This window comes from Littorina saxatilis, linkage group LG16, assembly GCF_037325665.1.
Source record: "Littorina saxatilis isolate snail1 linkage group LG16, US_GU_Lsax_2.0, whole genome shotgun sequence".
In the NCBI taxonomy this organism is placed as follows: domain Eukaryota; kingdom Metazoa; phylum Mollusca; class Gastropoda; order Littorinimorpha; family Littorinidae; genus Littorina; species Littorina saxatilis.
This window is the reverse complement of record NC_090260.1, coordinates 36,503,750-36,529,214: the sequence shown is the minus strand read 5'-3', so window position 1 is coordinate 36,529,214 and position 25,465 is coordinate 36,503,750. Positions and strand designations below refer to the sequence as shown.

General features: G+C 44.6%; 2 protein-coding genes across 3 annotated transcripts in view; one reads left to right on the top strand and one right to left on the bottom strand.

Moving 5' to 3' along the window:
• Positions 1-1,429: 1,429 nt before the first annotated feature.
• Positions 1,430-10,852, bottom strand: LOC138950976 (signal peptidase complex catalytic subunit SEC11A). 2 transcript variants are annotated; one of them, XR_011450899.1, is made up of 7 exons: positions 10,753-10,852; positions 7,716-7,825; positions 6,963-7,112; positions 4,942-5,061; positions 4,069-4,126; positions 3,309-3,470; positions 1,430-3,050 (listed from the first exon to the last, which is right to left on the bottom strand). XR_011450899.1 is itself a non-coding variant. In XM_070322690.1 (6 exons), exons 1-6 carry the CDS (start codon positions 10,810-10,812, stop codon positions 3,420-3,422), a joined length of 549 nt encoding a protein of 182 aa, XP_070178791.1. In that variant the 5' UTR covers positions 10,813-10,852; the 3' UTR covers positions 1,430-3,419. The 2 variants fall into 2 exon arrangements, 1 of the variants encoding a protein (XP_070178791.1); XM_070322690.1 differs by having other exon boundaries at positions 1,430-3,470.
• A 498-nt stretch (positions 10,853-11,350) lies between these two features.
• LOC138950973 (kinesin-like protein KIF23) overlaps positions 11,351-25,465 on the top strand; it is a 59,390-nt gene continuing 45,275 nt past the window's right edge. Inside the window, exons 1-5 of the mRNA XM_070322686.1 lie at positions 11,351-11,434; positions 18,787-18,847; positions 19,850-19,942; positions 20,758-20,790; positions 21,499-21,604. Of these exons, the coding sequence (XP_070178787.1) occupies positions 11,424-11,434; positions 18,787-18,847; positions 19,850-19,942; positions 20,758-20,790; positions 21,499-21,604 (304 nt within the window). The 5' untranslated portion in view covers positions 11,351-11,423. The remainder of the gene's footprint in view (positions 11,435-18,786; positions 18,848-19,849; positions 19,943-20,757; positions 20,791-21,498; positions 21,605-25,465) is intronic.

Below are 25,465 nucleotides of genomic sequence, written 5' to 3'. Positions count from 1 at the left end.
TTAATCCGAAGTGCGCTGACGGCTACCTGCACGAAACAGCTGACCATTACTTGACACATTGCCCTCTGTACGTAGACGCTCGCCTATCTACAATAAATGCACTACCTGTACATTACAGACATGTTGAAATATTGTTAAATGGTAGCGAAAACCTTTCTCTTCGCACCAACAAGCTTATTTTTGAAAGTGTCCAATCGTTTATCTGTAAATCTGGTAGTTTTTGTTAATTTGACTCAGTACGCATATCCATGCCAACAACCCTTATTTTATATACATTTTTCAATTATATATTCAGCGAACTACTGCTTATTTGCCACTGGATTACAGTTTACAATGTACTATGTATATTCTTTTTGTATGCGCTAACCACCTTCATCTTTCATATGTACCTACCATTCTTTCGTCCCACCTCCACCCTCCCCCTCTTCCTCCTGCTAGCTTTTTCTTGTTCTTTTTTGTTTGCTTCAACTATGCTGTTGACCTAGATATTTCCATAGTTTATAAGTAATGTTTGTCCGACATCATATTTTTGTTAATTTGTAACTACGTAGGGCGCGTAATATAAGCGTTCGCTTGAGTTCGTGTCCCTATTGTTTATCGTTGTATTGTTGTACCATGTTTGATTTAATAAAACATTGTTTAAACCAAATATTATTAATAATAAAAGGCATGTATTACTTTGTCAGTTGTGGAATGCGATATTTTTACATGTTTACATTTTTACAAATTGCGGTTTTAGGTTTGACGTAATTTGTAAAATGTTTTTTCATTTTTACAAATCACGGAAGGTGGTCGTCTACATTTCTGCGTTTTTTCAATAATCGTACGGTTAGATGTCGCTAAAAAGTTATGTCAGATGATGAATGAACTATGGGGAAAAAATGTATAGAAAAAAAAATGTAATAAAAGTTTTTATTTTTGAGAAGTGTTAGTAACACTTCCGATATTATTATGTCCATGTGCAGAGAACATAGGTTTTGACTATAAATATCGACCAATCAAAATCATGTCACTATGCTCAAGTTAACAGGGGGCGTCACTCTCGCTATCTTTCAGACTTGAGTCCTGCTCCCGGGGAAATTTGACACAGACTTATCTTGATAGTTCTATCTGAATCAGTTTACGTCCACTCGTCAGGAAGCCCAGCGAATGAATCATAGATTCATTTTTATGGGTTGCATTTTGGCGGGGGGGGGTCACCCTGTACTGCCGATACCTCTAAATACTGAGTGTGTGGTTGTATGTACACTTCAAAACACTTGGAGTATGTGCAACATTATATAGTGAGGAAGACCCAGATGTGCAAAAACATTCTGTTGCAGAGTTCAAGGTCACATAGATGTGTACCTCCATCTAGCGTTAGACAGCAGTGACCATTTTCACAACGCATTCAGGAACACATATATATTCACATTTCAAGGACGTCAAAAAGTTTCACAAAATTTAATTTAATATCTCTTTTAATTGCGTCTATATTTTTTCAGCAACAGCACATTGGCACCAAGTCTCATACACCCTTCCAAAAGTCATTGAAAAGGACAAGAACCCAACTCTCACATAACAATATTGTCACCACACCCAACAACAAATAAATAAAGGCGTTCACCTTTGAAGAGTACACACAGACACATTCACCCATCACTCGCTCTCACTGAACAATAATACAGATGTAGGGACAGGTAAACACCAACACACACATGTCAAACACTGACACAGAGCACATTACACAAGCATTCAGTTGGTCAAGTCTTCTGCATGGCAACAAGTCAGAAAGTGTCATCATTCTAGGCTGGCCTCTGTGGTCAATGAAGGACCATCAGTCTAATACATTGTTGCAGTAATTACTCTGTTAAAAGACATGCGAAAATCCGAAAAATGTTTGTCTTAAAACAGAAGTAAACTGACTGACATCATCAACACACACAAAATGAGACATTCAAAAAACTCAAACCTTTAATAAATTCTGTAAGTTACCAAACAAAAACCCAAGGAAACCTTTAGATAAATGACATTTAACCGCAACCGACTTCAAATACTTCCACAAAATGATACCTTCTGACATGAACAAAATGACACATTCTTGCATTAAAAACGGAACAGTGCTTCCACAGTTAGTTGGCGATCTCAACACAAAATCCTCCTGGTAAAGCTCAGGGAACATAAATGTGTACATCGCAGCAAAACCTATAAAGTGTCGTAATGTCAACAACAGAAGCGATAAAGCTGACCAGAATGACTGTGTGGAGATTTCATTCCTACAAATCAAAACAAAACCAATATAAAATCAGAGAAATACAACTTTCAATAGCATGTGCTTTAAAAAAAAAAATGTTCTGCTGAAATTGAAGATAAAACCATAAGATGCGAATCGCTGTGAGAAGCTGGAGATAATTACATCTGTTACATTCCTTCACTCAAAATCCCTGATATTCCAAATATATGAGACCCTCCACCACGTAATGAGCCGCATGTCACCTTTGCATGATTTTCATATTTTTACATTTTCCTAAAGAGTGTTTTATGCTCTATCCAGTGGTGAAACCCGTTTTAGAAAAGAGCAAAAACTGTTCGAGTTATAAGCCTGTGATTCAGGTGACCCTCACACTGTTACCAGAGACTCCCCGGACTTATATTAGGCCTAGCGCAGAACCGCGCGAGGTGACATGTGACTCATTTTGTGGTGGAGGGTCACATATTTCCTTCACACCACTTTTTGACTGGGTCGCATTATCCTAACTCATTCATGCTGATGATCTTCATCCAAACAAACACCAACACACCAACACTCACATATGTAACAAACACGTAAACACAAACACCCACAACAAACTCCTGCACTTTTCCACTCTCATTTACACTGCAAATTCATAAAACAAACGGCAGAAGATCAGAATTGAAGAGAGAAATTCCCAATATGCACCAAAACTCAGCAAGTGATCCGCTCAACGTGAAGAACAATCATGGAACATGCGTGATTTGACGACAGCTGCAGAGAAGCGTCTCAGTTTTGTAATGACAAAAAATAACAAAGTGATGGATAGCCTATGTAAGGCAAAAAAAAAAAAATAGGTCTGTTTACGGTCACCCGACCGACCCTATTTTTTTCGCGCGACCCTAGACTTTTTTTTGGCATTTGGGGAAAAAAAGAAAAAAAACAAAAAAACTTTTGTTTTTTTTGCAAAATAACATAACAATATGGTTTTTTGGAGAAAAAAAAAAAAAAAAAAAAAAAAAACATTCCCGACCTACCGACCCTATTTTTTTGGCCTATGTTACCGTAAACAGACCTATTTTTTTTGTTGGCCTAATGAGAAAAAGAACAACAAAAAAAGTCCTGATAGTCTGACGTGACTGGAGAAAGAATGACAGGATAATGCGTGAAGTGCAGGGAGGTGCGAGCGTTGAGCGCTGTGATGTCATCATTCTCTGTGCACCAGGACGAAGATACCCAGACACACCAGGATAGCATACTGCAACACAGCACACCACAACACCATTATAATTCGTTCATAGATATCATTCATTAATTTTGCTAAAAGGCATGTACAGTCCTTGACGTGAAAACACTTCTGCTCGCCATCTCAGCTTGCTTTGGCTCTAAAATAGGATAAAACAATCACTTCACTGGAACAGATACCAAAATGCAACATCCTAACTGATCTCTGAACAGAGTGGTTTTTGTTTTAATGGATTAATCCATAGAATAAAAAAAAAGCTACTAGTAACAGCTATACAGTTTAACCTAGCCGAGCTTAGTTCAAACACAACAACCCTTCCAACCCTCACACCCCCCTCCCCACTTATAGCATAATAACAATGCCCGAATGCCAAAAAAGTGTGAACATCATTGCTTTTGAGTTCACAAACACTACTGGTGACCGCTGGCACTCCTTACTGTTGGTACTGGGACACACGAGTCTGGCAATGAGCCGATAGACCCTGTGTTACTTGTCTTGTGTGCTACACATCTCAATTCCGACCTGTACAGTCAGGTCAGGTCAAGACAAAGATTGCTTGTCACGGTACTTGACATGACATGCAAGGAAAAGAAATCCAACTCTGACTTACCTTGAACTTCGGATAGTCGTTCATGAGAATTGTCACTATTCCAACGTAAGGCACAAACCTGTAACAGAAAAAGAGATTAATTCCATTGCCACTACAACACACACACAAACGCAGACACACACAGGCACACAAACTTGTACACATAATATACGCATATATTGTGGCAGTTTGCAAAAACTGTACAAAATACTATTCTGATTTTAAACTGAAAAAAAGCATAATTTGTGCTATCTTGGGATCTCTGGAAATCTGTCCATTGGCGGAATAATCTCATGCAGAGAAACATTATCAGTAACAGACAAAGTGAAGACAAAATAATACAGACCCCCTGGCTCTCCCCAAATCAAACTTGTCTAGCTACACTGTATCAGTACAATGTGATGAAGAAAAGAGTGAAGATTGCAGAGAAATAAGAATTAAACTACATCAGTAATAAAGACAGAGTGAAGATTGCAGAGAAATAAGAATTAAACTACATCAGTAATAAAGACAGAGTGAAGATTGCAGAGAAATAAGAATTAAACTACATCAGTAATAAAGACAGAGTGAAGATTGCAGAGAAATAAGAATTAAACTACATCAGTAATGAAGACAGAGTGAAGATAGTACACTACAGCAAATAAAGAAGCCATGAATGTCATGACAATACAGAGCCCCTGGCTCTCCCCACCAAGTCTCAAGTTCTTGTCTAGCTAAACTGTATGAGGTGAAAACAGTGAAGTCAGCAGAAATTCAAAAACAGATAGACTGCTAACGTTCCAAAATTCAGAATAAAAAACAAGAACTTTAGGTTATTGGAACGTTTAATAATTGACAAAACAAAACGTTACAGACAGCAGAGAAAGAAGCAGTGAGTGTCATGACAATACAGACCCCCTGGCTCTCCCCACAACGTCTTTTTTGTCCAGCCACAGCTGTCCCGGAGCGTACAGGCCGCGGTCATCCACAGAGTTGTTGTCTCCCTTAGTCAAGAACTTGACTGACCCGTCGTCTCTGCACACACCAGAAGCCAAAACTGTTGGACTGTGGGGATCGATTTACCTTACTCACTTAGCTATGTAGAACATGTTATACCGCACTGCTGGTTGGTGCACTCTGATCGTCAAACATACAGACAAACGCAACTCACAATACCTGCTATTCAGATTTTGTCCTGGGACAGTTTTCTTCCACACAAAAATATGTTGATTGTCAAATGACGCTGTTGGACATCAACTAAACAATGGTGGAAGAAAACTCTGTCCCACGACAAAGTCTGAATGGTAATTATGTCCCACAGCTTCCATAGAGGAGAGAACAAAAACGTTTTCCTCGCTCATGCTTTGATATAACCACAACAGTCATGGTTATGGAGATATCTACTTTATTTTAACGTAAGTGAATGACGCCACAGTTTGTGTGAATGACAACACTGTCTGTATATCTTGAAGCATTGAATTCTTCGTAACAGCTTTTCGTGTCTGCATGGGTGAATAGTTTGTTCTTCGTGCTGTCTTTCAACTCTTTGTCTTGTCTGTACACAACTCTGTCCTGCTATTTCAGACCCACAGGTCTCAGGAGAGAGCACAGCACCCTTCCAGTGGCAGCTAAACTTCAGTAGGAAACAGTCTCCTGCATGCCATTCGCAATAATTATATCCTCAATGTCAATACATTTGTAAACGGAACAAACATGTAACAGCGGCGAAATTATAGCAAAGTGTGCATTTATCTAGCCAATGGAGGGACCATGGCAAGTGTCAAGCTCCACAAGCGTTGTACATACAATATCTTTCACACTGGAGTTAGTATAAAAGTATAAGGGCAAAGAAGGAAAGCCTCTTTTCCATGGGAACTTTTCCTGGATAAGTTTTGTAACTGCCATCAGTGTCAATCTGCAATATTAATTCAACGAAATACTCCCAAACTTTTTCTTATGTGTCTAAGTGGAAGGATGCTTTTATCCCAGATACAGTGGAACCCCTCTCTAGCGACCTTGAAATGTTGACAAAAATCGGTCCTTATGAAGGGGGGTCCTTACAGAGGGAGGGGGCGGGGTCAGGGGGCCACAAAGAAAGTCACCTCAGATTTTCATAAAAAAAAGAAAACAGAGAAGTTTGAGTTGCTGACGACCGTTTCCTCAAGCAAACTGCTTCGATTTCACGTTTGACATTGTCAATGGTGTCCACCAGTTCTGGTGCATGTACTACCCTGGCCAAGTTTCCTCTCAAGACATCAAAGAGACCGCCCCATAGGTTAAACTCAGTCAATGACCCGGGTGCAGGAAGTGTTTCCTCTCCCAGATATGAAAGGGGAACCACCTCTCATAGCTAAAACTGGGTCAATGACCCCTCGGAAGAAGGTCAGTGTCTATAAACAAGGCCACCCAGCTATCACAATGGACCTGCCTTTGATCTCGCGGCATGCTGCTTTGATCGCATTTAGTGCCTTTGCTTACACGAGACGGTTATAACTGCTGATAACCGGATTGTCAGTGATGCGTTAGGCTGACTGAGAGTCTTGGCTTTGTCTGACAAAGTCGTTACACAAGCTGTTAGGTCGGTCCTTAGACGTTAGAGCGGGGTGGTCGCTACACTGGTGACAACTATATAAGGAAACACATCGGTTAAAAAAAAGGGTCGTTGTGGTGGGGTATTCGTTAGAGAGGGGGGTCTTTGTGAGGGGTTCCACTGTACAAGCGGAAGACACCTTCTAGAATGCTTATGGGGAAAGGTGCTAGTGTAATGTTAACAACAACAAATTATAGGATAGAGATGCTCATTCTACATCGTGTCCTTGAAAGAACCAACTTGCAGCAGTGTCAGAGTGTTTCTTTGTTTAACTTCCATCTGCCTTGTCGTGAAGGAGAACAAACTAATAGAATATAAATAAAAGCCAGTTAGCTCAAAGACTTACTTTTCATGCACTTTGAGAACTCTGTGTACAATTGGAATGTCGCGACCTTCAACCTTGAAGACGACAATCTCTCCGACACGGATGGGCTCCTGGCGATAGTTGGTGAGGAACAGCAGGTCCCCTCTGTGAAACGCCGGCTCCATGCTCCCACTGCACACACACACACACACACACACACACACTTTGTCATGGGTTGCACTCACTCAAATGTTTGGCCATTTTCTCATGTGCAGTACATATTTTAGCAATATTGCTGCACAATATAGATGGGTTTTTTGCACACAAATCACTCAGAGTCAAAAGTCAGCGTGACCCCTGTTTCTTTTTCTTTCTTCTAAAGGTCATTTTAATCAAATGTTAGTCCTGTCATAATCTGTTCAAACTGCATCAATTTTTTAAATCCCAGCTACTGTTTCCTTCTGCACATGTTTCTCTTCCAGCACAAGAAACAGTAATTCAGGCCCCATCCCTAGGTAAACTGTGGCACTAGCAGGGATGTCGCCTGGCGGGCAAAATGCTGCCTTAATTTCGGCAGAGCTGCCAAATATTTTTCACAGCTGGGGAAAAGGCGACATCAAGAAATGCTGTAAACTGAACATCGCCATACATTCTCCATGGCCATATGGGCAAAGTTGCAGAAGAACATAAATCCCAGCAAAATCCCTGTCTGAGTTATAAGCGGCGACGTAGCTACAATGACTGTGATCAGAGGCAGGGTGTGACATTACCTGAGCATAATGATGATGGGCTTACCTGAGAACCACAACGATGGGCGACTCGCTGCCCGTCATCACCATCAGACCTTTCCAGATCATCAGCGCTGATGACACGATCATCCCAAAGTTCAGGACTTGGTAATACAGCTGGAGGGGACAAAGCAAAGGAAGCATTGAGGAATTAGCATAAATATTCATGACACAAAGCTTGCAGTACAACAGTTTAACAATATTTACTCACGATGGAGCTTCAGTAACAAGACCACTGGCTTTCGCATAGTCAAAATATATCTAAATGTTTTTTGATGTTTAAGACTTTCTGAATCCCCAGAAAGCGACTCAGGACCCTGCCATTTTCCAGAATCCTGCCTTTTCAGGCCTGAAAGTGGTGAGTGTTTTATTCGCCATGGCGAGAAGAAATCTGTAAATGGTGAGTAGAAATGTTAATCTACTCGCCAAAGGCGAGTAAAGTTGCTGAAACAAATGGTTGGTTTGGCGAGTAACAAGAAGAGCAAACGCTCGATCGAGTCACTTTCGCAGTTCTGAATATTATATGAGGCATCAGATGGACAGGAAGAAATTGCTATTCACAACACAATGAGTCACGTTCACATAAAATTTGAGCCCGGTCACTTTTATAGTTTCCGAGAAAAGCCCAACGTTAAGTTGTGTGTTGCCGAACAGAAAAGGCTAGTTATCTCCCTTGTTTTTCTGATAACGTTCGTAAAAGGCTACAGATGTAAATACTTTGATGTAAAGAATAATCCTACAAAGTTTCAATCACATCCGATGAACTTTGTCAAAGATATAAAATGTCTAATTTTTCCTTTGACGCTGACCTGTGACCTTGAAAAAGGTCAAAGGTCAACGAAACCATCGTTAAAGTGTAGAGGTCATTGGAGGTCACGACTAAACAAAATATGAGCCCGATCGCTTTGATAGTTTCCGAGAAAAGTCCAACGTTAAGGTGGTGTCTACGGACGGCCGGCCGGACAGACTAACACTGACCGATTACATAGAGTCACTTTTTCTCAAGTGACTCAAAAATTGCTCTCAGGCGAGTAAATTATGAGAAGAACGGTACTAGCCAAAGGCGAGTGCCCCATTTTGTGGACTTTCACTGTTTCAGGCCTGCTTTCCAGATGTGAGGTTTCACCCTGGACTTTAAAATATCTCTTCTTGCTCTCTTGTACCTGTTACTGCCTGCATTTATCTTGATTCCCCAAATTCCGTGCTACTACTAGTCGCACTTTCTTTGATTGCCTTGCTTTTGATAAACATGAAGACACAGCCAAAAAAATAGGTTACTTATTTTTCTGATTGAAATGTTTTTATAAATAAATGTTCCTTGTAAAGTCTGCACAATGGAGTTGAATTTTTTTGTTTGAAGGGTAAAAAAAAAGTGTTTGGGTCGGAAGGGAGTCGGTCAGGGAATCAAAAACAATGAATTTCTTTTTCTTCACTCACTAACGCAATTTTCCAGAGAGATTCCATGGCACAAAAAACCCCAGAGGAGTCATAAGTTTATGCTTTGAGATTACTGTCGTCTGCTATGCTTGCTTTTTGGTGACACTGACAGGAAATGATGTGATCGAGTCGAAGTTTGGATTTAATTTTTGCAGGTATTTTTATTCAGAAGCAGCCTTACTGTGTCTTTTTGTCAAGGAAATTGCTCTTTGAACTGCACTCAAATGGTGACCATCGTTCAAACTCAGTTTAAAACTTCTGGAAAAGGGACATGGTCCGTGCCAGCTGCTGATGTATCCTGCTTGAAAAACACAAGTAGCAGCAATACCCGGACTTGCTCCACAGGAATCTTATCAATAGTTACTTCCAAATGCATGGAAATAGCGCGTTCAATGACAATCCCAGTAATTGAACGAGTCTTCTGTAGTTCAGATTTGTTTTGTATGGCTGCATGAAACTAAGTTATTTTTTGTTTTCACAGGAAGATTTTAAACTTTTTATATGTGGCCAATAACCGCCATCAAACAAAACTACTCACAAAAAAACAAAAATACAGAGTTGATTTTTGGCTCACGTAAGTGTAGCCTATGCGATGCTAACTTTTGTCTGTCTGTGCGTGCGTGCGTGCGTATGTATGTATGTATGTCTGTGGTAGAAACTTTAACATTTGAAGACGTCACAACATTTGAAGACGTCACATTATGACGTAAGAGGGTTAGACGTCACGCGAAGGAATTACTGAAAGTCTCAGTCATTGTTATTTTGCCGAGCGGGCCGAGACTAGTTTTTTCTTCGAAATCGGCCATTCAGATCTAGATCTAGTGTCTCGCTTTCTTGCACAGTGTCACCTATGCCGCTTACTGTGTGTGTGTGTGTGTGTGTATGTGTGACGAAGTGATTGAGTTTGTGTTACTGTTTGTCGATTTCTTACATGAGCCTTGAAGGCTTCGCCTCTTGTTTGTCTAGCACTAGTACATAACGCTGATGGGGTCTATGTCGACCAAAAGAGTGGGATTCCCTGTAGGTGGAGTTCCTGTAGGGGGATTTCCTGTATACAGGGAATACCACAGGATTTAGTTCCTGTAGCGTGTCACTGATATCGCTGAAAGTCACGTGATGCTTGGCGACATCGGTAGAATTTGATGTTTTTCAATCTTTTTTGATATTTCTTAGAAATTCGAGAATGGTTTGCAAGTTTTATTGAAAAACTCCACCCTGTGGGATTCCCTGTATACAGGAACTCCACCTACAGGAAATCCCACTCTTTTGGTCGAGACCTCATCAGCACTAGTAATCGACATGCTCTGTAAGTGTAACTGTGAGGCCAAGTGGTGTGTGCGTGTTTTGTGTGCGTGTGTGTGTGTATGTGTGTGACAGACAGAATATCAATATGACATGAAATGGATGAGAGGGTGCACTACATGCTACATTGTCCATGTGGACACATTGTCAATTCCATCATCATGTGGTCGCGACATATGTTGACATGCCGGTAAAATCCCGAAAGCATAAAATCCAGAATGCAAATGATCGATCACGAGGATGCGATCAAAACTGAGAAATTGAAGACCAACAGTCTAAATCACAACAGCTATGTTGGATTATACCTGTCGCTTGTTCATGCGACGAACATCGTCGAGAAACTCGAAACTCAACATCCCACTCATCTTGGTGTCTTCTGCTTCCTTTGCTGACTCGAACTCTCGTGTCTCGCGAGTAATTGCGAGAGAACTTTTGGCTGTGCGTTTATCCATGTGCGTTCGAATAAAGTGGACACATTACATTTATTTTAACAGTTTGATGTCGCCCTTCACATTTATCCTGATTCAAAACAACTTTTTGTTCTGATGTAAATTAAATTATATGGATGTAACGAAGCACTGAAATTGTTACATATTAGAAAGTTTGACATTATTTTTTTGGACACACACTTTAGACCAGTCTAATCGTGAAAATATTTCGTGGTCACATTGTCTCCCTTATGAAAAGATTGTGGACGTAAAAAACAACAACAAAAATTGTAATAGTGTGTGAAGTTTGTTTTCTTCTGTCTGTGGGTTAATTTGTTGCCTAATTTGTTATTGTCATAATAGTGAGAAAAGTAGCACTTCACAAACTTTTTCATCGTGAAATAACAAGCTTCTCTGATTGGTCATTATTCCCTCGAAATTCAAAAACCGGAAGTATCTTACACACTGGCGACGAGCCTCAACAGAGACAGTGCTGAGTTCGTGGAGAGTTTGATTTACTTCTTATTTGATTCTTCAACATTTTTAAAATGAAGCCACAGTAAGTATTTGTAGTTATTGCAATTTGGAAAATGAACATTGATAACGGATGTATGTTACAATGGTACTTTTCATCTTTGTGATTCTCGACTTCACTCCCACACGGAGCACACTCGACTCGCTGAACAGTGTACTGTCAGTGATTCACTGATTGAGTGAATCACAGTCACTGTGTACCCCCTGATTTGCCTTTAGAACGTTGTATTTTTTAAAAAGTTACTGTTGCAGTTCCTGTCAGCTGAACAATCGCTGGAGGTTTTAGGTGTTAAATTGCAGTGAACATTGTTTGTGCAAATGTATGGCAAGATCAGTTCAACTTCAAGATGGTGAAAATGAATGAGAACTGAACGTTATGAATGTAGCGTAGAACTTTAGAAAATAGAGTAGATTTCTTTAAGTCCAGTGTAAACTATTATGCCAGATTTGAAATTTAATATCATATTCTTACTCCGAATCACATTAGCATTGAGTCACCTGAGATGCTTATCACTGAAAAACGCTTACCCGGCTAAAGAATTTAAAGGGAAGCAACCCCATCACCAAAACGAAAGTGAAAGTAGCTTTGGTAATGGGCCAGTACACCGGGAGTTACCTCCCATACGGGTGTATGCCACGTCACTTCCTCTAGGAACACGTGCCTATTATCATACGTCTTTTTCACCTCGGAGAGGACGGTTCACTTTTTGACGCTCTGTGGCTGACCTTGTGTGTTTGAGTGACACCCGCCGGCCACGTTACCCAGCTTGTCTGCTCGCCTTGCCTACAGTTTGGTGAGCTCGTTCCCGTTTGTTGTTGGTTGTTTGCGCTGTTTCGTTACTGTACGTTGTCCGTTTTTTACGGACTTGTGTGTCAGTGACTTGCGTGTTTCGCCATTTTGTTGTGTGAGTTAGTTAGCTAACTCGTGTGACTTTGCTAGTAGCTCTGCGTGCCCTCTTTCTGTTTGGGCAAGTGTAGCTTTAGTATTTTGTTGACGCGTAAGCGTGTGTGTTTACTGTGTTTTCAGTCGTTTTGACTTACGTTTCAGTAAATCTTTTTACTTTGCCACGTGTTGTTGACGTTTGTGTCAGTGTCTTGCGTGTCGCCATTTTGTTGTGTGAGTTAGTTTTCTAGCTCGTGTGACTTTGTTTGTAGCTCTCCGTGCCTCTGCTTGTGGGGCAAGTTTAGCTATAGTATTTTGTTAACGCATTAGTGCGTGTGTTTACTGAATTTTCCAGTCGTTTAGACTTATGTTTCAGTAAATTTTTTCGCGTTGCCACGTGTTGTTGTCAACATGTCTGATTCAGACAAGCGCCGTGGCAAGTCGGACCCCAAGGGGAAAATTAAGGCTAAGTCTTCCTCTTCCAAAGCAACGTTACTTGTTACAGACCAAGAGCGTAACACTTTGTTGGCTGTACCAATTTCGGCGCCTAGCGCTGTTACTACTTCTGCTTCTTTTGCGGCGCCTAGCGCTACTGTTACTTCTGCACCTGTCTCTACATCGGAGACTTCGTCTTCTTTGTTAGCACCTGGACAAGGTGCGTTGGTTTCCTCTCTGTTAAAGTCACTGGTTCCAGAAATCCGCAGCTTGGTGCAGGCAGAATTTCAGCGTTCCGTCGCCAGCAGTTCGGCGTTTCCGGCATCTGGCAGTGACGTCCGGGCATTGGCTTCCGTGTCTTTGTCCTCCACTTCCGGCTTGGAGCAGCGTCCTCCCTCTTCAGCGTCGGTTGGTAAGCAGAGCTGGTCCGATAGCCCTCGTGAGGCGCCTGGACGTTCTCCTTCGGGGGACAGCTCTTTCGCATCGGGTCACGACCGATACCTTGCTGATCTTTCATTTCCGGCGATAACCTACGAGGCCCCGGACTTGTTCGAACAGCGGCGGCAGTCGGTTTCGACTGCCGCATTTCCGGCACTTGCCGGAAGTGATGATCCGTCCGCTCCGGCACGCTACGGCGGTCGCGGCAGGATGGAGTATTCACTGACTTCCGGTCCTTCCGGATCGCGAAGTCAACCAGTGCAGTCTTCACTTCCGCATTTTGCGGTTCCGTTGACTACACTTCCGGTTTCGGCCGGAAACGCTTCTTCCTCTTCTGGTGGTTCCTTCCGGATACCAGATAGTGGATTACAGCGTGCGCCTTCCGGCTTTCAAGCGCCTAGGCTTGAGCAGGCATCACTCCACTCAGTCGGGGGAGTGACGTCAGCTCATCCAGCTCCGGTTTTTGCGGATGGTCGTCCTGCTTACCCTTTACCTTCACAGGGTTTTGGGCGGCAGGATGACGTTAGTGCTCAGGCTTTTCCGGTTTCCGGTTTGCCAGGGCATGCTTCTGCTTCCGGAACTGGTGACTTCGGTCATGGTTCCACGTGTGACTATTCTGATGCTCCATCAGTGGTCAGCGAGGAGTCGCGGGGCGTGTTTCCGTCGAAGCTCAAGTCTGTTCTTGACGTCGCGGCGGAAGTAACGTCTCGTTATTTTCCTGAAGGGGTGGTGGCTGCGGACTCTTCCGCATCATTCGTTCCTTCTGCCATGGCGGACTTCCGGCCGGCACAGGAGGATGTTTCTTCCTTCCGGTTCGCCGAGTCTCCGTCAGTGGCTTACCAACTTTCGCATTCACTGGTTCGTCCAGCACATGCGGGGAGTGGTATTCGGCCAGTGCCTGTTCCGTTACTGCTTCCTTTTGGTCCAGTTCCGGAATCAGCTCAGCAGTGGGTGGCTTCAGCTGCCCAAGCCTCTTCCTTCGTGCCTACGGCCAATAGGAAGCTTGGCATGCCCAATCAGAGCCAGAATTGGCTGGCGTCTTTTGCACTCCCTAGGGCTACCCTTCCGGTTTCCCGGGAATTGCTGCCTCTTCTGACTAAACCGATCAAGCGTGATTCGGTTTTGCCGGTTTCCGAGGCTTCCCTCCTCTCTGCTGAGGAGGTTGGACGTCGGCAGATCGAACTGTCCTCCATTGCGGAGACTCTCGTTCGGGCTCTGTCTCGGGCATTGACCGATTCGCTAGTTCCTTTCACTCTCAGTGAAGAACAGAATGCGGACGATGTCTCTGCGCTTTTGACCGCATTGGCCAAGGTCAATGAGGAACAATTGCGTCTTTCCTCCCTGCAGTACACCCAAGCGGTACTCTGCAGGAGGGATCTCTTCCTCTCGCAGTCCCAATTCACGGAGCTGGCTACTAGGGAGACCTTGAGAGTCTCCCCGGTCTCAGAGGAGTCTCTCTTCTGTCCGCTGGCACTGGATGCCAGACAGAAGGAGATTCAGTCAAACAAGGACAGTCAGTTCCTTGACTACACTCTGAAGGGGGTGAAACAGTCTCAGCCTTCTAAACAGAAGCAGGCTCAGACATCGTCTAACCCCAAGCCAGCTCAGAAGCGGCAGGCTTCGCCGGCCGCTCGTGGTGGGAGGAAGAGGACGGCATCGGGGAGGGGGCGTGGCGGCTCTGGAAGTAAGCCACACCCCCAATGAAGCGCTCCCGATCTCACCTCCCTCCCGCCCTCCACCTTGGTGATGGCGGGAGGCCCCTCCCGGGCACTTTCTCGTTGGATGTCGGTAGTAGACAGCCAATGGATTGTGGGAGTGGTGAGTTCGGGCTTCCGTCTACTCTGGCGGGAGGAAAAGGCGCCTCTTACCCGAGTGCCTCCGCGGTTCAAGCCCCCCTTCTCGCAGGAAGCACGTTCCGTCTTGCAGTCGGAAATTGCCTCCCTGGAGCAGAAGGGCGCGGTGGAGAGAGTTCGGGTCCACAGCTCCCTGGGATTTTACGGGCGTCTGGTCGCTGTTCCCAAAGCATCAGGAGGATGGCGTCCCGTGTTGGATTTATCTCTCCTCAATACTTTCTTGAGGGAGATAAAATTCAAGATGGAGACGCCAGCCTCTGTCCGAGACTCTCTCCGCCCAGGAGACTGGGTGACCTCGATCGATCTCACGGACGCATACTTTCACATTCTTATGCATCCGACCGACCAGAAATGGCTTCATTTCCGGTGGGGAGATCAGATCTACCAGTTTCGCGCACTCCCTTTCGGGCTGTCTCTCGCACTGTGGATTTTTACCATGGTGGTGAGACAGGTCTGTGCACTGGTGAGGTCCCAGGGTATCCGTCTGCGGGCTTATCTGGACGACTGGCTCATCATGAACCAGTCCCAGAGCGGCTGTTCGCAGGATACCCTGACGGTTCTTCGAGAATCCAACTGGTTGGGGTTCTCGATCAACCGGGTAAAGTCGGAGCTGACCCCGTCACAGACATTCACTTATCTGGGGATGTCTTTCGACACGGTCGCTTGGACTGTCCAGCCTTCTCAGAGAAGGGTGGACAAGCTCCAAGCTCAGATTCGCTCCACTTTACCTCTCCTGATGGCTTCCATCCGCTCGCTCGCCTCCATCTTGGGGCAGATGGAGTCTATGGCTCTTCTGGTTTCACTGGGCCGGGTCCACAAATGTCCGCTTCAGTTCGCGCTGAAGCCGTTTGTGGACTCTCCTCTGGTGGACTGGGACGCCCTCATCCCTTTGCAGGGATGGTTCCAGTCTGCGACCCTTCCGTGGTTGCACACGGAGTGGGTCTGCAGAGGTGTTCCGATCGTCGTGCCCCTCCCCGACCTGGACCTCTTTACAGATGCGTCCAGGGAGGGTTGGGGGGCACATACAGATCTTCAGACTCCTCCCTTTCCGTTACTCAGCCGAGTAATCCGGAAAGCGGAGATGGAGGAGCCGGCCCTTCTTCTTCTGGTCGCTCCTCTGTGGCCGTCGCAGGTCTGGTTTCCAGATCTTCTTCGGCTTGCCCAAGGGCCCCCCATTCCTCTCGCACTCGTGCGAGGGGAACTAGTGCAGCCCCGAACAGGCATTCCACACGAGGAGCCCAGTCTTCTGAAGCTTCACGTGTGGAAGTTGTTCGGGACTCGCTGAAGCGCTCTGGGGCGTCGTCTTTGACTCTGGACTTGGTGGCTCGCTCGCATAGAGCGTCCACCTCTTCAGTTTATGCTTCCCACTGGAAGGCATGGACTGCCTGGTGTTCAGCTAGAGGGGTGAGTTCGGTGGCTCCGCGCTCTATTCAGGTCGCTAACCACCTCTCTTTCATGTCTTCACAGGGCGCCTCAGTCTCCTCGTTGAGGGTCCGGCGCTCCGCTATCTCGGCGACTCTTCAGCAGATTGGTCGTTCTGTTCGAGTCGGGGGCGTTATAGCTGCAGTCATTAAAGGGGCTGCTCTTAAGGAAGCTAAAGCTCGTTTGCCCGCTCCCAAGTGGGACTTGTTTTTAATCCTGGAATTCCTTCGTTCTGCGGATTTTGAGCCTTTAAGCGAGGCCAGTCTGTTCAATGTCACTCGCAAAGCGCTGTTTCTCCTTTTGTTGGCTACGGCCCGACGGGGTAGCGAGGTCCACGCCCTGTCGGGTCAGCCTGGAGATATCTCCTTTGAGCCGGACGGTTCCGCATCTTTGCGTTTCCGGCCTGATTTCCTGGCCAAGAATCAGTCTCCGGGGCAGGCCTCTCCGCTGGTTAGAGTTAAGGCTCTGACCAGCGCGTTGGCCCCGGGTGACCCCGATTCGGTCAATTGCCCTGTGAGGGCACTTCGTCTGTACTTAGCCCGGACTCAGCCGATTCGGTCTAGTTCTCAGAAGTTGTTGTTTATCTCTCTCCTTACTAGGCGCGAGAAAGATTTGTCGAAGGTAACGTTGGCCCGGTGGGTGTCCTCGCTCATCAAGCAGGCTTATGAGTGGAGGCGCACAAAGAGGGGGGGGGTTATGCCCTCCTTGCCACTTGACTCGGCCCGAGCCCATGAGACGAGGGCGTGGGCATCCTCTCTGGCAGTTCTGCGCTCCAGACGTCTAGAGGAGGTGCTGACAACTGCGTATTGGCGTTCCGAAGATGTTTTCATAAACTTTTATCTTCGGGACGTCACAGCTCTTCGACAGGATGGCTCCAGAGGCCTTCCAGCGCTCATAGCAGCAGGCCAGTTCCTGTCCAGAACTTGATGGTGAGTTTTGATTCATTTCTAGCCCACCGCCTTGTTGATGTTATCTGCTAATGTGATTCGGAGTAAGAATATGATATTAAATGGAAAATTTCCTAAATAAATTATCATTTAATTAATATACTTACCCGAATCACATACTGTATTCCCTCCCACCTGCCCCGCTTATGGTTTTAAGATTTTTTAAAGCCGTATGATAATAGGCACGTGTTCCTAGAGGAAGTGACGTGGCATACACCCGTATGGGAGGTAACTCCCGGTGTACTGGCCCATTACCAAAGCTACTTTCACTTTCGTTTTGGTGATGGGGTTGCTTCCCTTTAAATTCTTTAGCCGGGTAAGCGTTTTTCAGTGATAAGCATCTCAGGTGACTCAATGCTAATGTGATTCGGGTAAGTATATTAATTAAATGATAATTTATTTAGGAAATTTTCCATTTAGACATTCTCAAAAAAAATTTTTTTTTCATTTGATCACATTTTTTTAACAAAACATAAGATTGATAAATGTGCATCACGCATGGTGTCTTTCTTAATCTTAGTTTTGTTGTTGTGTGTTTTGTTGAGTGTATACTTTAGCGGTACTGTAAATCATAAATGTAATGTTCTGTGTTTTGGTTTTTGGCTGCTCGTCTAAGAAGTTGGGGTACCCATTTTCTGCGAAAACCAGAAAAAAACACCCAAAAAATAATCATGTAAGTTTTATTAATTTATAATTGCCTTTCAAGGTTTTATGTCTTCATTACACTTTTTACAGTTCATAAAACGATGTTAAACACCAAATAAAAAAAGATTTATTAATTTAGAATTTCAGAAGATGAATATCATTTCTGCTAGTGCAACAAGGATTATAACTTCTTCTTCTTCTGCGTTCGTGGGCTGAAACTCCCACGTACACTCGTGTTTTTGCACGAGTGGAATTTTACGTGTATGACCGTTTTTACCCCGCCATTTAGGCAGAGGATTATAAGGCCAAAAAAAAAAAATTGTCTGTTTAGGGTAACCCGACCGACCCTATCGATTTGGCGCCGACCCAAAAACTTTTTTTTGATTTCAAAAAAAAAAAAAAAAAAAAAAGAGGTAAAAATGCTAAAAAGAGACATTTGGCGTTTCTTTCTCTCCCTTTCTCTCTGTTTTATTTATACGTTAGTTTTGAAACATGTATTCATCAAATATAAGAAGTGAATGTTCAGCCAACATAGCATTTACACCCACAAAAAACAAAAAAAACAAAAACAAAAAAAAAAATTTACCTACCTACCGACCCTACTTTTTTTGGTCATGTTACCCTAAACAGACATTTTTTTTTTTTTGGCCTAACAATTAACACTATAATAATCCTGCCATTGCTTCCTCATTGCTTGTTCTCCGTGAGCAAATGTTTGAACACTGTTACTTAATGTTTTGTGTGTGTCTGGCAGAAGGGGAAAGACGCCTCGGAAGAGGACTACTACCATCAGCCGAGAATATGAACCAGTGGAGGTAAGGCCTAGAATATGAACCAGTGGAGGTAAGGCCTAGAATATGAACCAGTGGAGGTAAGGCCAAGAACTAACTGTGCAGTCTGCTTAGTGGATGATGATGGTGCCTTGTAGTTGTAGTCTGTGGTCATTCAATGGCACCACAATGACAATGTCTTCTACACGTTCTATTCAATAGTAGTATGATGCCAATGCCTTTTAGCAGTAGCAGCCCTTTATCAATTTATGAGAAGCATCAAACATTTACTGTCACACATCTTGCAGACATTTGTATACATGTGTGATTCGTGTATCAGTACAATGAAAATACTATACAGTATATGTGATGATACTGTCACTGTTAGACTGTGTGTTATTGTTATATGTGTACTAATCTAATAAATAGTTGTTTTTATTTAGATGTGTTCATCATGTTTGGTGTATTGGATATAATTGGTATGATTTACAATTGTTCTTGTTTTTTGGAACTAGAAGTTATTGTCTACAGCTTTGATGTGTTTTGACACAGGCTTGTAGTATGTAATTACACTGATTGCACACTTGGAACTTGGAAGTGGGACTGGCACGGTTGGCCTAGTGGTAAGGCGTCCGCCCCGTGATCGGGAGGTCGTGGGTTCGAACCCCGGCCGGGTCATACCTAAGACTTTAAAATTGGCAATCTAGTGGCTGCTCCGCCTGGTGTCTGGCATTATGGGGTTAGTGCTAGGACTGGTTGGTCCGGTGTCACAATAATGTGACTGGGTGAGAAATGAAGCCTGTGCTGCGACTTCTGTCTTGTGTGTGGCGCACGTTAAATGTCAAAGCAGCACCGCCCTGATATGGCCCTTCGTGGTCGGCTGGGCGTTAAGCAAACAAACAAACAAACTTGGAAGTGGAGCCAGTGGAGGTGTTTGGTGTCTGACCAGTGCTGCTGGTGAACCTATTCCCATGCCCTTGATGAGGATGATACGAAGAAAGATTAATTTACTGATCTTGCTGTTTGTTTATTCCTGTTACAATGCAGGTTTACTGTCGTTTGCGGCCTCTGGACAGTCCTAACGATGCGGTGTGCGTGCGTGCCTTGAACCCCACCACAGTGCAGCTGGTTGCACCAGAGGTTAGTGGACGCATGGCTTTGGTAAACATGGAATGCTATTTATCATAATAAAATGGATTCTGTTTTGCACTAGTTTCTTCTCACTTCTCCAAAGTCTATACAAGTGGTGATTTGGTCATTATAATTATGTAAATTAATGGTAATTGGCATCTGATGAGTCTCACATACTCCTGAGTTAATATTTTGTATGTGTACTGTAAGTGTAAAGAATCTGTCTACAATATTAATTTGATGCATTTTTTTCTTTTTAATAGTTTGTCTTTTCATGCATGTTTTTACAATGACTTATCAATCATCATGCGTAGTTAGTTGTTGCGTGGGACATTTTGGCAGTGATTGTTTGAAATGAAGAAACACAACATTTTTTTCTGGTTCACTGAGTGTTTCTGTCGGTATATTTGGTTACAATGCATCAAATGGAAATACATGTGTGTATAAAAATAATGTGCATGATACTGGGTGACACTGACATAATATACGCTGCCTCTGGTACAATGCTTTTTAAGTGAGATGTGCTGTAGTAGGGATTGACCATACAGTTTTGTTTAGTGCTGCTGGTGTTAAACTTTGAGTTTCAATTTACTCTTTAGTTTGCTTCATATTATAGTAAGCTGATTAGATAGCATGAGAACATGTAGGAAATATCTGGTTTAAAACTGACATTCTGTGAAAGGAGTGGCATCTGTGTACTTTTCTGTGTAACATTACAGTACTGGGGGGGGGGGGGGGGGGACACCTGGGGATGGTGTGAAATACTTTCCACAGTAAACATTGTTCTCAATCTCGCGCATGTTTTTCTCCTCGTTTCCTTTTAGGTTGCTGTCTATAGAAACGGACAAGTGAAAGAGGTAATGTGGTTGTGCTGTGTGGCTAGGTACTTTTACTGTGTGATGTTAGTGACTCTGCTTTCCTCACAATGTTTACAGTCTCAATCGTAACACAAGTGCTCTCCCGAATGAGTTACTGATTGGTATTAATTCATATTGCAAGAAGTTGCATTAAGTGCATTGCACAAGTTAGGATTACCGGTACTTGAATTTTTTTAAAATTTGTGGTCTATGCATGTGTTCTTATATAATACTGCTCAGGTTCCCTTGTTGTATGTCAGTCAATGCTGTGTCAGTTGCCTGTTAGTGTTAGTGTTAGTTCAATTGTTCAGTTGTGATGTTATTGGATGCATGTTTTCTTTGTGTATACATTTTTTGTGAGGTGCTTCAAACTATTTTAGGATTTGCTCCAAATAACTATCCTCATTATTATTACTATTATTATGTTTCTGAAGTTAGTTAGTAATACATACATAACAACAAGGTAATATTGTTGCATTGGCATGTCGTAGTATTAGTAAGGCAATTGGTAGTAATGGTATGCACTGCAGTCTTCATTTCCTGAGATAGAGTCATCAGATGAGTCAGCATTTTGTTCCTGCACTGTCTGCTCTGCATGTTAGATTGCTGTGATGGTGTCAGTCTGTCAACCAAACATACCCAGTACGCTAAAACAGTTTACGTATTGACATGCTTTTTTTCTGACTGAGTGCTTTGTGTTTTCCACAGTACCAGTACAAGTTCGAGCATGTGTTTGACGAGTTTTCATCCCAGAAGGCCCTGTTTGAACGCGTCGCTCTGCCGCTGGTTGAGGACCTCATTTTCGGCAGAAATAGTGAGTGACTGGCTTCATTTCCACACAGTTATGTATCATGATAGATGCATGCCTGCATATAACACCTTCAGTTTTGATTGGGTTCTTGTTTTGTTTGTTTTTTAAATGCATACAACAGGGGTGCTGCTAGACATTTTCATGTTGGGACATTTATCCGAAACTGTCAGAAAGGTTTAGGACATTTCGTTTTTGGCTCACGTAAGTGTAGCCTATGCGATCATAACTTTGTCTGTTTGTGTGTGTGTGTTTGTGCGTGCGTGTGTGTGTATGTCTGTGGTAGAAACTCTAACATTTGAAGACGTCACATTACATTGACGTCACATTATGACGTAAGAGGGTTAGACGTCACGCGAAGGAAGTACTGAAAGTCTCGGTCATTATTATTTTGAGCGCGCCGAGACTAGTTGGCAGTCGTGTCCTGTAAGTAGGCTACATGCAGACAGACAGATCTAGATCTAGTGTCTCGCTTTCTTGCACAGTTTCACCTATGCTCTTTCTGTGTGTGTGTGTGTGTGTGTATGTGTGACGGAGTGATTGAGTTTGTGTTACTGTTTGTCGATTTCTTACGTGAGCCTTGATGGCTTCGCCTCTTGTTGCTATTATTTTGGTCTTTGCTCGCGAGGTGTTTTGAAATTTTGGCAACCTCTGGTGAAAATGTTTTTGCATCCACCGTTCTTGCACAGTGTGCAAAACATGGACCCACCATCATAGCTAAGCCATGGCTGTACTGTAGGGTGAGCCATTTTGCTTGGAAACCACGATTTGGAGGACGCTTTTCATTCTCTGGCTCAGCAGATTTCGATTCGCGGTGACTGTCGTCTGCTATGTCGTCTGCTTCGATCGACTCGACAACACTACTACCACTCACAACCCCTCACACTGACACTGTCCACATTCGCTGTGTTGCTGTCATTTTGTCTGAAATCACCTACCTCGGCGAAAGGTAGCAAACCTTGGCCACTGAATAATTTAGTTTTTTTCTTTTTTGGTTGCGACATGTTCAAATCCAAATCGAAAGCACTGACTGACTGATAAACTATCGCGAACCGGCAGAAGCAAACGCTGAGAGTGTGGTTTCCCTTGTCCTCTGGCAGCTATAATTAAATTACATATTCTTACTCCGAATCACATAAAAGCATTGACGCAGTCTTACATGCAAAAGGTCTGAAAAGGCTACCCGTCTTAAACAATTTTAAAGGGGAGCAACCCAACACAAAAAGTGTAAACAGGCAAGGTAGTGACCATCTACCCAGGGAGTTACCTCCCATCTAGGGTTATGTGACGTCACTTCCCCCTGTAAACACCACATGCTTCATACGACATTTCAGCCTACAGCAGAGAGGTCGTCGAATTTTTTGGCTCCGTGTGTGGCTGAGTGCTGGTGTTTGTAAGGACACCCACCGGCCGCCTAACCCGTCTTAACGGCTTGCCTTTACGTGTTTGGTGAGCTCTTTCCATTTTGGTCATTATTTTGACAAGAATGTTGTTGTAGTTGCTGACTTTTCGTCCGTTTTTGCGGACTTTTAAAAATTTTCAGTAACGCATTTTGGGGCTCCACGTTTGCTTGTCAGCTTAGCTGACGGCGAATGTGGCACGGCCTATATTTTGGATAGGTAAACCTTATTTTACCTCTTTACTTGCCTTCTGCTTTGTTAGTTGGTAAGCGCTTCCTTTTTTAGTCATTAGTTTGACAGGAAGGTTGTTGTAGTTGCTAAATTTTCCGTCCGTTTTGGACTTGTTAATTTTCAGTAACTCTTTGTTTGCCGCCTGTTGTCTGCGTCAGCGTGTCTGACGGTGAGATAACATGGCTAGGTGTGTGTCATTGGTCTTTCAGACCATTGGCATTTGTTGTTGTTTCGTACTAAGCATGTATAACCGCTTTGTCCGTTACTTATTCTGCCCCAAATGAATTTGGGGGGCAGTTTAGCACGTCTGTGACGTGTCTTGCTTCTTGCTTTCCCTCTCGGCATCGGAGCGCGGCGCTCTGGTGTCTATACTGTTTTGCTCTCTTTTTCCAGAGTTTCGCAGTTTGGGAGGGAAGAGTGCAGCTTCACACGCCGTCTCCAGCGTTGTACTTCCGCCGGCGGCGGGTGACGGCCACTCTTTGGCTTCCTGTCGGCCACGGCTCCCGGCCGCGGGCCTTCAGCTGCGTCTGCTGCCCCTTTGGGGGGCATGGACGGTAAGTCGAACTGCTCCACTGGCTCTCGTGAAGCCACCGGACGCTCTCTTTTGAGCAACAGTTCTTGGTCGCAGGCTCACTACCTGCAAACTTCCTGCCCGTCAGGATATGCTGCTCGTCTTAGTTCCGATCGTATAGCGAGAGGGCTATGACTGAGCAATGGCGGCTTCCGCTTGCGGGAGTCGCGTTTCCGGGTTTACCCGGAGGCGAAGGTCAATCTGGCACACCCACGAAGGTCCCTGCTGGTGTCGACTGCAAACTTCCTGCTAGTCAGGATATGCTGCTCTTTCTAGGCCTGATCGCACAGCGTGTACGGTCGTGACTGAGCAATGGCGGCTTCCGCTTGCGGTAGTCGCGTTTCCGGGTTTACCCGGAGGCGAAGGTCAATCTGGCACACCCACGAAGGTCCCTGCTGGTGTCGACTGCAAAACTTCCTGCTAGTCAGGATATGCTGCTCTTTCTAGGCCTGATCGCACAGCGTGTACGGCCGTGACTGAGCAAGGGCGGCTTCCGCTTGCGGGAGTCGCGTTTCCGGGTTTTCCCGGAAGCGAAGGTCAATCTGGCACACCCACGAAGGTCCCTGCTGGTGTCGACTGTGGACTGGCCTTCGGGCAACCGAGCTTCCGGCCCCAGTCCTCGCAGCAGACGCTGCCGCTGTATGCGGCTTCGTCCGTTGCTTAATCTTCTGCTCTTTCTAAGCCTGTTTGCATTGCGTGCACGGCTGTGAATAGGCAAGGGCGGCTTCCCTTTTCGGGAGTCGCGCTTCCGGGTTTTCCCGAAAACGAAGGTCCTCCATCCCGTGCACTCACAGAGGTCATGGCTGGGGTTGACCGTTGACTGGCCTTGGGCGTTCTGGCCTCGGCCTTAGTCATCGCAACAGGCGGTTCCGGTTATGCGGCTTCGTCTGTTGCTTTTCCGGCTCAGCCCGGAGTTGCCGTTCCTCCCCCTGCTGCGCCCATACGGAGGTCAGTGAGTGAGGAACAGGATACGTCCTACGGACATCCGGACAGTCGTCATTCCGGTTTACCGGGAGCATAGGTCCTCCTTTGCGATTACACTGTGTGTCTCTACTGGAGTTGACCGCGGACTAGCCTACGGGCGTTCGGTCTTCTGTCCTCAGTCCACGCAACATTTGCTTCCGCATTGTGCGGTTTTGTCTGTTGCGTTTCCGGCTTTGTCCGGATGCATCGTTCTCCTTCCTATCACTGTTAGCGAAGTGAGGAACGTCGGCTGGCCTATGGGCATGCAGGCTTTCAGCCTCGGCCGGGACGGTAGTCACTTCACTGGTCGGGTGTTGCGTCTACTGTCTATTCAGTTCTGGTGGCTTCGGATGTTACCTCCTCTTTGTCTTACCCTCTTATGGGAGGGGTGAGACAGGACGGTTTCCGGTTGAACGGGTTTCCGGTTTTCCGGTTATCCTGTTCAGTAGCTTTCCACTTGCAACTGTGACTTCGGTCAGTGTCAGGTCTCTGGGCTATTCTGTTATACAGCCTTTAGCCAGAGACCAGACACGTTCTGTCGAATCTCTCGGCTTCTCTCGAGGCCTCGATGGAGATTACTTCCAGATTTTTTATGGAGGGACATTGGCTTCCTCTTTGGTTGCATTCAGCGATGTCGGACTTCCGTTCCGCGAAGGAGGAGTTTTTCCTACTTCCGGTTTGATAGTCACCTTCAATGTGGGT